The 13,199-nt window shown below is 42.4% G+C and overlaps 1 protein-coding gene across 4 annotated transcripts in view; it reads right to left on the bottom strand.

Annotated features, from left to right (window-relative positions):
- The window catches only part of BCKDHB (branched chain keto acid dehydrogenase E1 subunit beta), a 272,429-nt gene that overhangs the window by 79,864 nt on the left and 179,366 nt on the right, over nucleotides 1-13,199 (bottom strand). The window contains exon 9 of one of the 4 annotated variants that reach the window (XM_067532625.1): nucleotides 7,089-7,242. The exons of 2 other annotated variants lie outside the window; for them this stretch is intronic. In XM_067532625.1, coding sequence (XP_067388726.1) covers nucleotides 7,234-7,242 — 9 coding nt within the window. In that variant the 3' untranslated portion in view covers nucleotides 7,089-7,233. Of the gene's footprint in view, nucleotides 1-7,088; nucleotides 7,243-13,199 lie in introns of those variants that run through there. One more of the 4 variants, XM_067532626.1, reaches the window with a different exon arrangement.

The raw sequence follows: 13,199 nt of genomic DNA, 5'->3' as shown, positions 1-13,199 counted from the left end.
AGCTATACCAAAAGAAAGACAGGAGACACTTGATATGGTTTTAATCAGGTCGAAACTTTATTATTAGATGTCTAGGACAACCTGGCAGATAAAAGTGCATAGTGCAGGTGACTCCATGTTCATTCAATATCTATCCAGGAGGTAGGGAGGGGCTTCTGCCAGTCCTCCTTTTTTTCCATCCAGGTCCCCCAGCCAATACATTGCTGGGACTTTACCATCTCCCCCCTCCTGAATGAGGGTTAAGACGGATTATAAGAAAGGGGAGTTGGCTCCTTACAACACCAGTTTCAGGAGTCCCCAACACCCTTGCCCCTGTTCTGCTCCTTTAACCAAACACACTTCCTTTTTAATTCCTTTACTAAGCCATTTATCCAGTCACTGTATCCCTTCCCTTTTCAACTCCCCAGCCTTTCTGGTCCTTGGGGATGAGTCAGCGTCAACTTGCTGACCTATCCCCCTTTCATAGCAGCTTCTGAGTCTCTCTCTCCATTCGTGCAAAGAGCACTATTCCCTTTCCCCCCGGTAAGACGGACAACACACCCCTCCCTGCCCACTTGCTTAAAAGTACGGTATGGTCAATCCTGAAGGATCAAGCGATAATATTTCAAGAATCAGGTCCTACATAAAGCTCACCGACCATGAATATATTCAAATAAAAGTCTGCTTACTAAAGAAGCTGGAGAACCCTAAACAACAGAGCAATGATTTTTATGTTGCAATTACAGGCAAACTTTTGTATGAAAAAGACAGAAACAATATGCATGTATTAGAAGATTTAATGTGAACTGCTCAAAAAATTGCTACATAGTATATACCATGTGTGTCATGCAAACAAGCAACAGTTCCTGAAAATATTTTGGTTTTAGCAGATATGTGTTTATGTTGGATTTGCTGTGAACCATAAGGACAATAGATAAGTGTCTTTAGCCACAAGAAGTGCAAGACTCCAGTATATCTGAGTATCATGAAGTGTGTTATAACTATTTGCTAAATCTCCTCGACATGAGCAACACCAGATACCCACAGAGTCAAAATATTTTGACAGTCATGTTTCATAATACTCATTTTATCATTTTGTAAAGTGCATACAAAAATTACATGAACTTCTGGAGGAGCACAGCAGAAAAAAAAGGACTTGGATATTCATCTCTTTAGGCCTATTGTAGTCAGATTTTTAAAGAAAAGTACAAGACGCCCCAAGAGTTAACTATCAGGTCCAACTTTCCTAATGATTTTGCTCTTTGACTTCAAATCCTAGTGGAGGCTACTGTTGCAAAACCCTCATGGACGTTCTCCATCCAATAGGGCAGCTAAGTGATATCTCTTTACTGTAATTTACGTTATAGTAACTCTTTATGTAACTTTTCTTTACTACAGTACACAGATTCAATCCTTATTTGAGTACATCTCATTTCTTTAAGAGCCCAGGAGTGCTTTAGTGGTTTTGAACAGCTGGACCACAGATGCATTGGCGAGAGGCAGCCCTGTTAGTGCTATGCATGACTATATTCTGTAAATGAAGCAGCTTTGCAACAGTCTCAGAGATACAAGTCTGAAAAAATAATTTAAACAGTTGGAAAGTAATCTGCAGTTAAGCAGACTGGTGTCTTGAATTTCTTTTTACTTGCACTGGAAACTCATTAGAGAGGAGGAGACATTAACTATCCCATAAATCTACCAAAAATTCTTAGAGACAGTTGCTCATTGCAGAACAAAATGTACTAATCATCTCATTCACATTTTTAACTGATGAGATAAAGAATTTTACTGAATCATTTTTAAAATGCATTTGCTTTATTTTTTTTTAAACAAAAAGACATTTGTTTTGATATTCTTACATAATTTTGTTCTAAGAGGGGTGTGTGCTGGAATTTGGAGTGTTCCAAGCTATTTTTAAAACTTACAGTACATTTTTGTTTTTGAGAATTTCACAACATACACACAATATCATATCAACAGTAGAGAGTCCTTAGTTGTACAATCTGTCCCATCGACTTCAAGGAGATTGCTTGCATGTTTAAAGACTGTTAGAGTGAATAAGGGTTTGCCTGATCAGCCCCTAAGATTTCCTCTGATTGTTAAACCAGTATTAAAACAGGATAGAGATTGGCCCCAGTGCTGCATCACAAATGATGGCACTATTTCTCAGTAAAATGGCAGCAACCAGATTTCTGTGGAGACGTGCTTCATACCAGCTGAACATTCAGAAGCTGTGCTGCATGACAAGAGAGTAGCAGGATTTATTTTAACTACCCTGATCCCCCTAGAATTACTAAAACCATTTCATTTCTAACACGGAAATAAATATTTGTATTTAGAAACAAGGGAACTACCTGATCAAAGGAATTGAGTAGATATATTTCTTGTACCAAAATTTAATTAAAATAATGAATCTGCTTTGAAAACGTAGCAAAGAGTTGCAGTGAGAACTGCCTGTATTTGGAGAAAGCACAATTATTTGTGAAGCTGAACCTATTATCTATAACAACAATTAAAATAGTTAATCATCACTTGCAGAGGAATAATGCTTTGAATAAAACATTATATTATCATCTATTTCTAAAATTGAAAAAAGATATTTATTCCCTGATAAACCTGGGGTCAAAATCATTCCATACTTGCTTAACCAAGCATGCGGTCCAGGGATAACTGAACACAAACCCACCTGACAGAAAGGCAAGGATGGTACAAGTGGGTACCCTTATCAACCAAAGACATGCTAGCAGCAACTCTGTAATACAGCTCAGCAGCATCTGGCAGTAGGGACCTCATTCTACACCACTTAAGTCAAGGGGAGATATACTGGCATAAAAGTGGAGAAACAGTGGTTAATCAGGTGCTTATTTAAAAAAAAAACAAAAAACACTGCTGGCAAAACCCCCGCTCCATCTAATAACCCTTAGCAGGGGGTTTGGGGAAGGATGTTAGAAAAGAATGAATTTCACAGTCCATGCCGTAATTACTTTCTTCTCCTTTTTACCTGGTGTTTGTTTTGGTATGATTTTCTTCCCCACTCTCCATTTTACAGAATCTCTACGTTTACACTAAATCTTTTTGGCTTCCGTATGTTCAAAGTAGAAAACACCCACACCCATTTTAGTTTATGAAGAGTATTTAAAAGGGGGAAAAAAGTGAATACTGTCTGGCTCAGAAGATTGATACTGAGTGCTTCAAAACTGTCATGCCACTGCCTGTTCTGTACCAGCTCAATGGAGAAAGGACTCCAGACGTCGTGATTTCTAAATTCACTTTTAAAAGAATAAAATATTAAAATAAACAGTATGCACTTTTGCCTCACTACTTTCCCATTAAGACTGCTTTAAAATGATGGTTACAAAGTAACATTCTGTCAGATTATAAGAAAAAGGCAGCCTCTCCATCCTGATAAGGAAATTTTGTAAAATTAAAGCTTCATTTTTGCAAGTCTAATATTTGTGAACTGTGCCCTAAGGGTTTTCTGAACTGTAGACCTATGTTTTTGCAATGAAGTGTCTTTGCAAATTAGTTTTCCTCTCACTCACCACTCTTTTTATCAAAAAGGTTCTATAATTATTTTATTACTGTTTTCCCACTGAATTCACAATTCATTATTTTGGCAGCTTTTTCCACACCTCCAAGTGTTGACAACACAGACAAATTATATGATTTGGCAATTATACGAGTTCTGAAATGTATGTCCTGACATCATCACTAACATACTAGGCCCTTATTGATGAGAAAACAGGCTTAACTAAAACTGTCAGCCAACTGCATTTTACAATATTACTTTAAACATATCTCAAGGGTAAAATTTCCACCGTAACCAGCTGGTTAATTACCAGGCCAATACCCCTCTAGGGAGCTATGAATAGCTAAAAGTAAACTTTGCTACTCTCTTGTGTCATGATGATAAACTGTGTCTATTTTCTAAGAACTAATACAAGTCCATTCTCAGAGTAAAAGGATCTTCAGCCCATTATACACAAGCGTGGCAGAATTTGATTTCTATCTTTTTTATAATTTTGACAGATAATATAGATGTTTTATTTTTAAGCATTTTTTTCATTTTTATCTATTTAAATTTTCACAGTTGCAGGCAATTATTGGGGGAATGGACAGACAATTATTTAACAACAGATACTGATTTTAAAATGTAAAGTTTTATAAACTGTTAAAACACAAAAATTGTCAACATCACATGTCAAAATATACCAAGTAAATATCCTTAAATCAGCTAATCATACCTGTTTTTACTATTCATTTGCTAGTCTATTTATAACTATTTAGACAATTCAAAAGTCTAAATCACTGGATTTTGACTGAGTTCTCAAGCACCATTCTTCTTACTTCACCTATCTGTGATTTTTTATTATAATATCTGGAAATATTTTTTCATCAGTATGAGTGTGTTCAGTGAAGTTGACATTTATCAACATTTATTGATAAAAATCTAATCATTCCCAATCTAATTACATAAAATATATGTGTGCTTTAGAATAGGAAGAAAGTATTTTAAGTCTATCATTTTTTACAGATGGTCACAATTTTTTGTAGAAAAATAAAGTTTCATTTTTGAAAAAAGTGTAAGAAAAATTGGCAGTTATTGAACTTTTCTTTTAATGTTTTATTGCCTATTTTTACTAACATTTGTATCAAAATGATTTTAAAAACGGTTTTAAAAAATTCATTTACCCAAAACTGCATTTTTTCACTGAAAACTGGGATTTCAGTATATGAACATTTTTTAAAACAATTGGTAAAAAAAACTTCAGTAAAAACATTGCAAAAATGAAAAATCTATTTCAAATGCCTAAAAATAAAAATGTATTAATGAAACTGTTTCCCATTTTTGACCAGCTCTCATTATTTTGTTCTCTGCTCATAAATAAAAAGTTCTGGGGGGAAAATCCCCCTAAAATGGCCTTATAACAAGACTTCTACTAATGTTTCAATAACATAAATGAAGTTGTACATCAGATTTTTAATAGTGATTGAAGAGGAAAACCATACAGATGACAAGTCTAGAGAGAAAATATCGGAGAATAAAGCAATTTATGACTGAGGCTCTGATATTCAAGCCTTTTCCCACTTTAATGGTCTATTTGGTAAACCTGTAACTCAGTAGAACAACTGCACAGAATGAATACCTGCTAGAATTAGGAATACTGCATGTTTTTTAAAGTTCCATCCTAGCTGAAAAGAATATTCTCATACACCAAAGAAAGAGGATATTAATTAGTTAACCAAATACAAAAAAGGAAAACCTAGTACTCAAAGACATCTAATCACATTCCTTTAACAGTGTCAGATTCCCAGAGAAAGGAAAAAAGAGAAAGACTTAGAATCCAAATAGTTTTGCTTTAGCTACACTGGACACCTGATGTACCTGGGACTGATTTAACAAGAGGAACAAGATGCAGAGAAGCTAAAATGAAGGTGAGAAGCAAGATTTCTTCACATACTGATTAGTGGCTCATCATCTCATGAAGCAGAATTTATCAGTGTCTAGCAATGACGTGATCAAACCCAGGATAAACCTGTTAATGTTTTCGTAAGGGACCTTGAGAAGAATTAAAATAAATATATTGAGGTCCCACACCACAGTGGTGGAGTTATTAGTGGACACAGATTCTCAGCTGGAACATGGTCGCAAAAGTTACCAGTGTGGGCAGATAGATTTAAGAGAGAAACAAACTGGGCGTGCAAGAGAATCAAATACTTACTGTTTACAATACAGCAGTTAGGAAACCATTTGAAACTGTAATAAGTTAATTAAAAAAATATCCTTAACAGAGAATTTCCAAATGGGAGCAAGAAAACCAGTGTTTATGAAAAACCAGGTCAGATTCAAGTGATTGGCTTTTTGGCAGGGAAAAAGGAAGAAAATCTTTAAAAAAATGTACTTCACACACATATGACTCAGAACATCTTAGCTACTAATGCAACCCATGTTAGCAGAGTAGCTCTGAAGGTTAAACCAAATATAGGCTTGTAAGGCCCTGAACTGGCAAAGCAGATAAGCATGTTCTTAAGTCCTATGGAAGTTGCACCTCTTTTCTACCATTCTTTGATGGCCTCTAACTTTTTAAGTTTGCTCTGTCTTTGAGGAAGGGATTGTGCTATGTTTTGATGCTACTGCCGTACTAATATTAACCATATCCTGTATGACTGAGTATACCTATGTCTAGAGTAGGCAGGTTGAGCCTCTCTGCTGTTCCAAGACACAGACACACTTATGAAAGGAGTCCAGAGGCATGTGGGCTACGTGAATATCTGCTGGTCCATCTCCAATTTTCCTCAGGCTAGGGTTTGTCTTTAAGCCAATACATTTAATAGTTCACCTCCACTTGATTATACATAGCTTTGATCAGAATTTCCTGATACATCACTTCTAAATATTAGATTATTCTGGTGGCTTCTTGGTTCAATTTGGGACTTATGATGATTCCCTTGTGACTTAGAAAGTGACAGCAGTGGCTTACCTATTTTAATTGTTGATGCATATAGAGGAAACTATAGTGAGCTCTATAATTGTACAGCAGATAAAAAAATGGACAAGGAGCCTAGGCACTATCGTAATACAAATTAATAATAAAAAGTAACAACTAGGAGACAATTACCTAATAATACTTCCCCTTCAGCCTTTCAAGTTTGGGCATTTTTGCATCTCATGTAAGCCACTTCCTCTGGAGTCAATCAAACAAGTCCAAGCTGAAAGACTGTGGTTTATCCTAGATGGCTGAGAGTTGGCCAGTTTGACCAATAGCATGTTCCTCTTAGACATCTGTCACAGAAGTATTGATGAACTAATGGAAGGATCACCTATGTCTGAAGTTATTCATTATATAAATTCCAGTTGTCTGGAATTAGGAATTTCAGGGTTTGGAGCAATCCATTAAAACAAACCTTCACATGCTACTATCATGTCTATCAACTGGAAAGATCAGAAGGAATTCTAAGCAGATGACTGGAAAGAAAAAAGAGTAAATTCTGGAGTTTTACAAAGTCAGGAGAGAGCAATTAGTTAAGAATAGTTGTAATAAGATCCCCAAGATGATTATCAATCTAAAAATAATAATAAAGTTTATTATAAATTCTTGTTAGTACAGTAACTGACTGGTTTGCTTATGTCGAAAGCGGTTTTCTTCAGGGACATTTTAAACCAGTAAGTCATTTCAGATAATACAGATCTGCATAAGAGTCCATCAGCTGTAATAAGTGGCCTGGCCACAACTTGGCAGGAAACAGTGATGATCAGGTCTGCTGGGAAATTAAAGAAAGAAAACTGTAGGTAATAATAAAGTCTCTCGGAGCCTTTTTTTAAAAAAAAAATAATTAAGGAATATTTTACATTTTAAATTATGCTTTTCTTACAAATAGATTTAATGAAGATGAATCCACTAATCTGAAGAAAATACCTGAATTAAATTGTAAAAGTACATCCATAAGATTTTGCATTAAAAATATTGAATTTTTAAAATAAGCTTTCTGGAACTGTGGACAAAAAAACTAGAGAATGTCAATGTGTTAAAATTCTATGAGGTACACTTTTTATGGCATCTAATATTCATCTGTCTACAGATGAACTAGCCCCGAGGAAGACAATAATATTTTGTCTGTCATCTCTCCTTAAGGGCTCCTGCGCACAGTACATTTTCATTATCTGTTGTTTGAGGTGTTGAAGGATCTGAGACAACCTTTCCCTCCTCTAAGGTTGGAAAACCATTAGCTGGTTCCAGATGAATGAAACCCTTAGCAAGAATGCCTGCTAAAACTGGCCTGGTGAGCCAAAAAATCTGTACTTCCTGTACAGTTATATATCCCTGCTGGAAAGCTAGACTAAGGAAACAGGTTAATAAGTTTGGATGAATCCCTGAGACACTTCCAAGGGATTGTCCAAACAGCTTGATACTACTCTAAAAGGAGATGAATAAAATTACTTCTAGATGTACTGGGTCCTTCTTATTTCTTGATTTTAATTAAGCTTTTTTCTTAGGTTGGGCAACCAGATTGGACCTAGTTAAGAAAGTCTTGGCTGACACTGCTCAGAATATTGCTACTCTTAGCTAACTGGCTGAGCAGACAACAGCTTTTGTTTATGTAGCTGCAGAACACTTATTTAGATGTTTCTTTACATGCCAAAGTCCCATTTCTTTTTGTTTACCATTTTCTCTAAATATAGAAGAGAATCAGTTTATTTTCTGAAATATCTGTGTAAACTTCCATACAAAAGTGTGTCTATATTCTGATGGTGCTTCTACAACTAATTATTTTTACACTTTCATTTAGTACTCTTTGTTCTTGCTTAAGCCCACATACTGGCATGAACAGGGAGGCCACTGATGCATCCCCAGAATATCCAACATACCAGTACTTCCGGGAATGGCATGGGTCCACCCCTGCTTGTGTGGCCTTCTGCCCATTGGTATGACCTCACATGCATGGTGTGTGTGAGGTCACACCGGTGGGTATGGAGCGACGCACTCGTCAAGATGGCATCCTCCGTTCATGATACGGGACAAAACTACAACTGGTTTTGTCTCAGTATCAGACACAGGATTAACTGCAGAAAAACAAGACTGTGTCCTAAAACTGGATGAATGGCTTGCCGAGGCATATATGACACCACTAACACAGGTGGTTAGGAAACACTGAAGTCAGTCTCTAAGTGGATTCTGTTTTGATAGGGTCTCGTAATACTAATGGGAGTTTGCAGGGTGGCTGGCTTCTTGAAATGAAGCAGATTTAGCTTCCTTGTGCTAGAACAGTTGCACCCAACTGGGCCATTTAAGAGGTCAGGGCAGCACTTGGAGCTATAAGAGGCCAGGTTGTCAGTAATGAAGGAGGATACTCAGGGGGCAGGACCAGAGGGAAGTTTCATGGGTGAGGCTGCCAGGTTCCCCTGGAAGGTGAGACAGTGGGAAGCTACTGGAGAAAAAGGGACATGAGGGGAAAGCCTTGATGCTGAATTGATGCTGAAAGCTGATGCTGAATTAAAAGAGCAAGAAAGACCCCTGCAAGTAGGTCCTGAAATAGAAAAGAGAAAGGCAAAGGGGGAAATCCCCATGTAGCTGTAGCCCAGGGTGTGTTTTCCCCATGTTTGGGAAATAAAACTGTGCCTGGAAAGACTGGAAAAAACAAGGTTACTTACCAGTAACTGTTGTTCTTCGAGATGTGTTGCTCATATCCACTCCAATTTAGGTGTGTGCGCGCCCCGTGCACAGATTCCCGGAACCTTTTTCCCTTAGCCTGCCCGCAGGGCCAGCTCAGGCGCTCCCTGGAGTGCTGCGCTCATGTCACGGTATAAAGGGCACTGCTGGCCACGCGGGTCCCCAGTCCCTTCTTTCTGCCGACTCCGACAGCGGGGACGGGGGGTGGGTTTGGAATGGATATGAGCAACACATCTCGAAGAACAACAGTTACTGGTAAGTAACCTTGTTTTCTCTCTTCGAGTGATTGCTCATATGCATTCCAATATAGGTGATTGAGTAGCCATACCCATGGAGGCGGGTAGGAGTCACTGACGAGCAGCTCTACTCAATACGGCTCTGCCAACAGCTGCGTCGTCTCTAGCCTGTTGAACAATGGCATAATGGGTCGTAAAGGTGTGAACTGATGATCAGGTGGCAGCCCTGTAGATGTCCTGCAGTGGCACGTTCTCTAGGAAGGCTGCTGAAGAGGCCTGAGCCCTAGTCGAATGTGCCGTCACCATTCCTGGTAAAGGCACTTTCGCCTGCTCGTAACACGCCTTAATGCAAGACGTGATTCAAGAAGAGATCCGCTGGGCGGAGACAGGAGAGCCCTTCATCCTGTCTGCCACAGCCACGAACAGCTGTGATGATTTACGAAAGGGTCTGGTCCTCTCCAGGTAGTGAGCCAGGGCCCTCCTGACATCCAGCGAATGCCATCTCCGCTCCTCTTCCGACCCGTGGGGTTTTGGGAAGAACACAGGGAGGAAAATGTCTTGGTTACAGTGGAAATGGGACACCACCTTAGGGAGGAAGGCTGGGTGAGGCCTTAACCTAACCTTATCCTTGTAAAAGACTATATAGGGGGGCTCCGAAGTAAGAGCTCTTATCTCAGAGACCCTTCTAGCTGAAGTGATGGCCACCAGGAACGCTACCTTCCAGGAGAGGAGTAACAGGGAGCACGTGGCCATGGGTTCAAAGGGAGGTCCTGTGAGCATGGTGAGGACCAGGTTCAAGTCCCAGGGAGGGGTAGGGTCTCTCACCTGGGGAAACATCCTCTCCATCCCCTTCAAAAATGTAACCGACATGGGGTGGGAAAATACTGACCTCCCTTGCAGCGGCTGGTGAAAAGCCGAAATGGCTGCCAGGTGAACCTTTAGGGATGCCAGGGCTAATCCCTGGGTTTTAAGGTATAGGAGATACTCCAGGATTACTTGTATGGGTGAGCAGGCTGGTGCGATACCCTTAGCCTCTGCCCAACCCGTAAAGCGCCTCCACTTAGCCCGGTATGTAACCTGTGTGGAGGGTTTTCTGCTACCAAGCAGAATCTGCTGGACCTGCAAGGAACAAGCCCTTTCACTTTCCGTCAGCCAGAGAGCCTCCAGGCTGTTAGATGGAGGGAATCCAGGTCCGGGTGCAGCAGGCACCCCTGGTCCTGGGAGAGCAGGTCGTATCGCCTGGGGAATGTAATCTGTGCGGCGATAGATAGGTGGAGCAGTGTACTGTACCAGTACTGCCTCGGCCACGCTGGGGCAATCAATATGACATTCGCTTTGTCCCTCTTGACCTTGAGAAGGACCTGAGGGAGGAGCGGAATGGGGGAAACGCATACATCAGGGCCCCTCCCCACTCCAGTAGGAACGCGTCGGAAAGGGAGCCTGGCTCTCGACCTCGAAGTGAGCAGTAATTGGGACACTTCCTGTTCAGCGACGACGCGAACAGGTCCAGATGGGGAACTCCCCACCTTTGGAAGATTAAAGCTGCCACCTCCCGGTGCAGCGACCACTCGTGCCTGGGGGAGAATGACCGCCTGAGGCGGTCCGCCTCGTCGTTCCTGTTCCCCGGGAGGTGATAGGCAAACAAATGAAAATCGTGTCTCACTGCAAATTCCCAAAGACGCGTGGCTTCCTAGCACAGGGCCGAGGAACGCGCTCCCCCTTGCCTGTTCATATAGAACATGGCCGCTGTATTGTCTGTGAGGATCCGTACTGCCCTGCCCTTCAGGAATCTGAGGAAGGTTTTGCAGGCCAAACGGACTGCTCTGAGCTCGCGGACGTTGATGTGTAGGGATCTCTCCATCGGTGACCATATCCCTTGGGTGCCCAGATTGCCGCTGATGCGAGCTCCCCACCCCACATCCGAGGCATCTGTGATAAGGGTTACTGACGGAGCCAGATCTCTGAATGGGACTCCTTTGAGCACCTCCCTCGGGATCATCCACCAACGAAGGGAGGACAGCACCTGCGGGGGAATCGTGACCACCTTGGTCAGTACATGAGTAGAGGGAACATAGACCGACGCTAACCAGACCTATAAGGGTCTGAGTTTGAGGCGAGCTAGCCTCACCACATAGGTAGAGGCTGCCATATGTCCCAGCAGCTGCAGGCAGCGCCTAGCTGTCGTCATGGGGGACCTATGCAACTCTGCAATGATGGAACCCATTGTCTCGAAGCGTGATCGCGGCAGGAAAGCTCTAGCCTGCAGCGCATCAAGCGTAGCCCCAATAAAGTCAATGCGCTGTACTGGGGTAAGCGTGGACTTCAGTTCAATAATGACAAGCCCCAGTCTGGTGCATGTGGCACAGACCAACTCCAAACTGTCTTGCACCTCAGACCTGGATCTGCCCTTAATGAGCCAGTCATCCAGGTGTGGGAAGAGCTGTACTCCCCTACGGCGTAAGTAGGCCGCCACTACAGCCATACACTTTGTAAAGACCCTCGGGGCTGACGACAGACCAAACGGGAGGGCCGTAAATTGATAGTGGCCTCCTTCTATCATGAATCTCAAGAATCTCCAATGCCTTGGCAAAATGGAGATATGAAAGTAGGCGTCCTTTAGATCAAGGGCCGCGTACCAATCCCCTGGGTCTAACGCCGGAATTATGGAGGCTAGGGACACCATACGGAATTTGATACGTCTGATATATCTATTCAGACGGCGGAGGTCCAGAATCGGTCTTAGGCCGCCCTTGGCCTTGGGAATCAGGAAATATCTGGAATAGAATCCCTTTCCTTTTTCTGTCTCCGGGACCTCCTCAATGGCGCCTAAGTTCAGGAGTGAACGTGCCTCCTGAATGAGAAGCTGCTTATGCACAGGATCTCTCAAAGGGGCTGTAATGGGCGGGGAGTCCGGGGGACGAGCCGTAAGCTGAAGGGCGTAACCCTTAAGGACCACCCCTAGGACCCAACGGTCCGAAGTAATCGACTCCCAAGCCTGATAGTAAGGTCGAAGCCTATTTCGAAAGGGTGGGTCAAGCTCCCGGGGAAAAGGAAGAGCGCCACCCTCACAGCCGCCGTCAAAAACGTTTATTACCGTTTCCAGTCCCGGTTTTTGCGCCATGCTGCGCCCGTGCAGAAGAGCCCTGCCGACCACGGCGGTTAGGGCCCCTGAAGCGCTCCCTTCCCCGTCTCTGCTGAGTAGCCCTGGGGGCCTGTCTTGGCGGGGGAGGTGGCTGCCTTTGCGGCTTTGGGCGAGACTGGCATCTCGATGCCTGCGGGGTGTATAACCCTAGCGACCTCAGGGTGGCCCTTGAATCTTTAAGGGCATGTAATTTATCATCCGTCCTTTCAAAGAAGAGGACGGAACCTTCAAATGGGAGGTCTTGGATAGCCTGCTGGACCTCTACCGACAACTCTGCAGCCTGCAGCCAGGAACATCGGCGCATTACTATGGCGGAGGCCATTGCCCTGCCCGCGGTATCTTCCGCGTCACTGGCGGATTGCAGTGCAGCTCGGGCCACCGTCTCCCCTTCCTGAGCCAGTGTGGCCAGGTCAGCCGCTTGATCAGCAGGAAGTGCTGAAATCAGACGCTGCATTGAACCCCATAGGTTCTGATTATATTTCCCTAAGAGGGCCTGATGGTTTGCCACTCTTAATTGCAACGCCGCCATGGAATAAACTTTGTGTCCAAAGAGATCTAACTTCCTCCCCTCCTTATCCTTGGGGGTACTACCTTGACCCCCCTGGTGATCTCTTTGGTTAGCCGCATCCACAACTAGGGTTCCCGGGAGGGGATGATTATACAGGAACTCGA

The sequence above is a fragment of the Emydura macquarii genome, unplaced genomic scaffold (genome assembly GCF_026122565.2).
Source record: "Emydura macquarii macquarii isolate MOO-44397 ecotype Brisbane River unplaced genomic scaffold, CSIRO-AGI_Emac_v2 contig_3295, whole genome shotgun sequence".
Lineage (NCBI taxonomy): Eukaryota > Metazoa > Chordata > Testudines > Chelidae > Emydura > Emydura macquarii.
The sequence above is the reverse complement of the archived record's forward strand: the minus strand, read 5'-3'. Positions and strand labels throughout refer to the sequence as shown.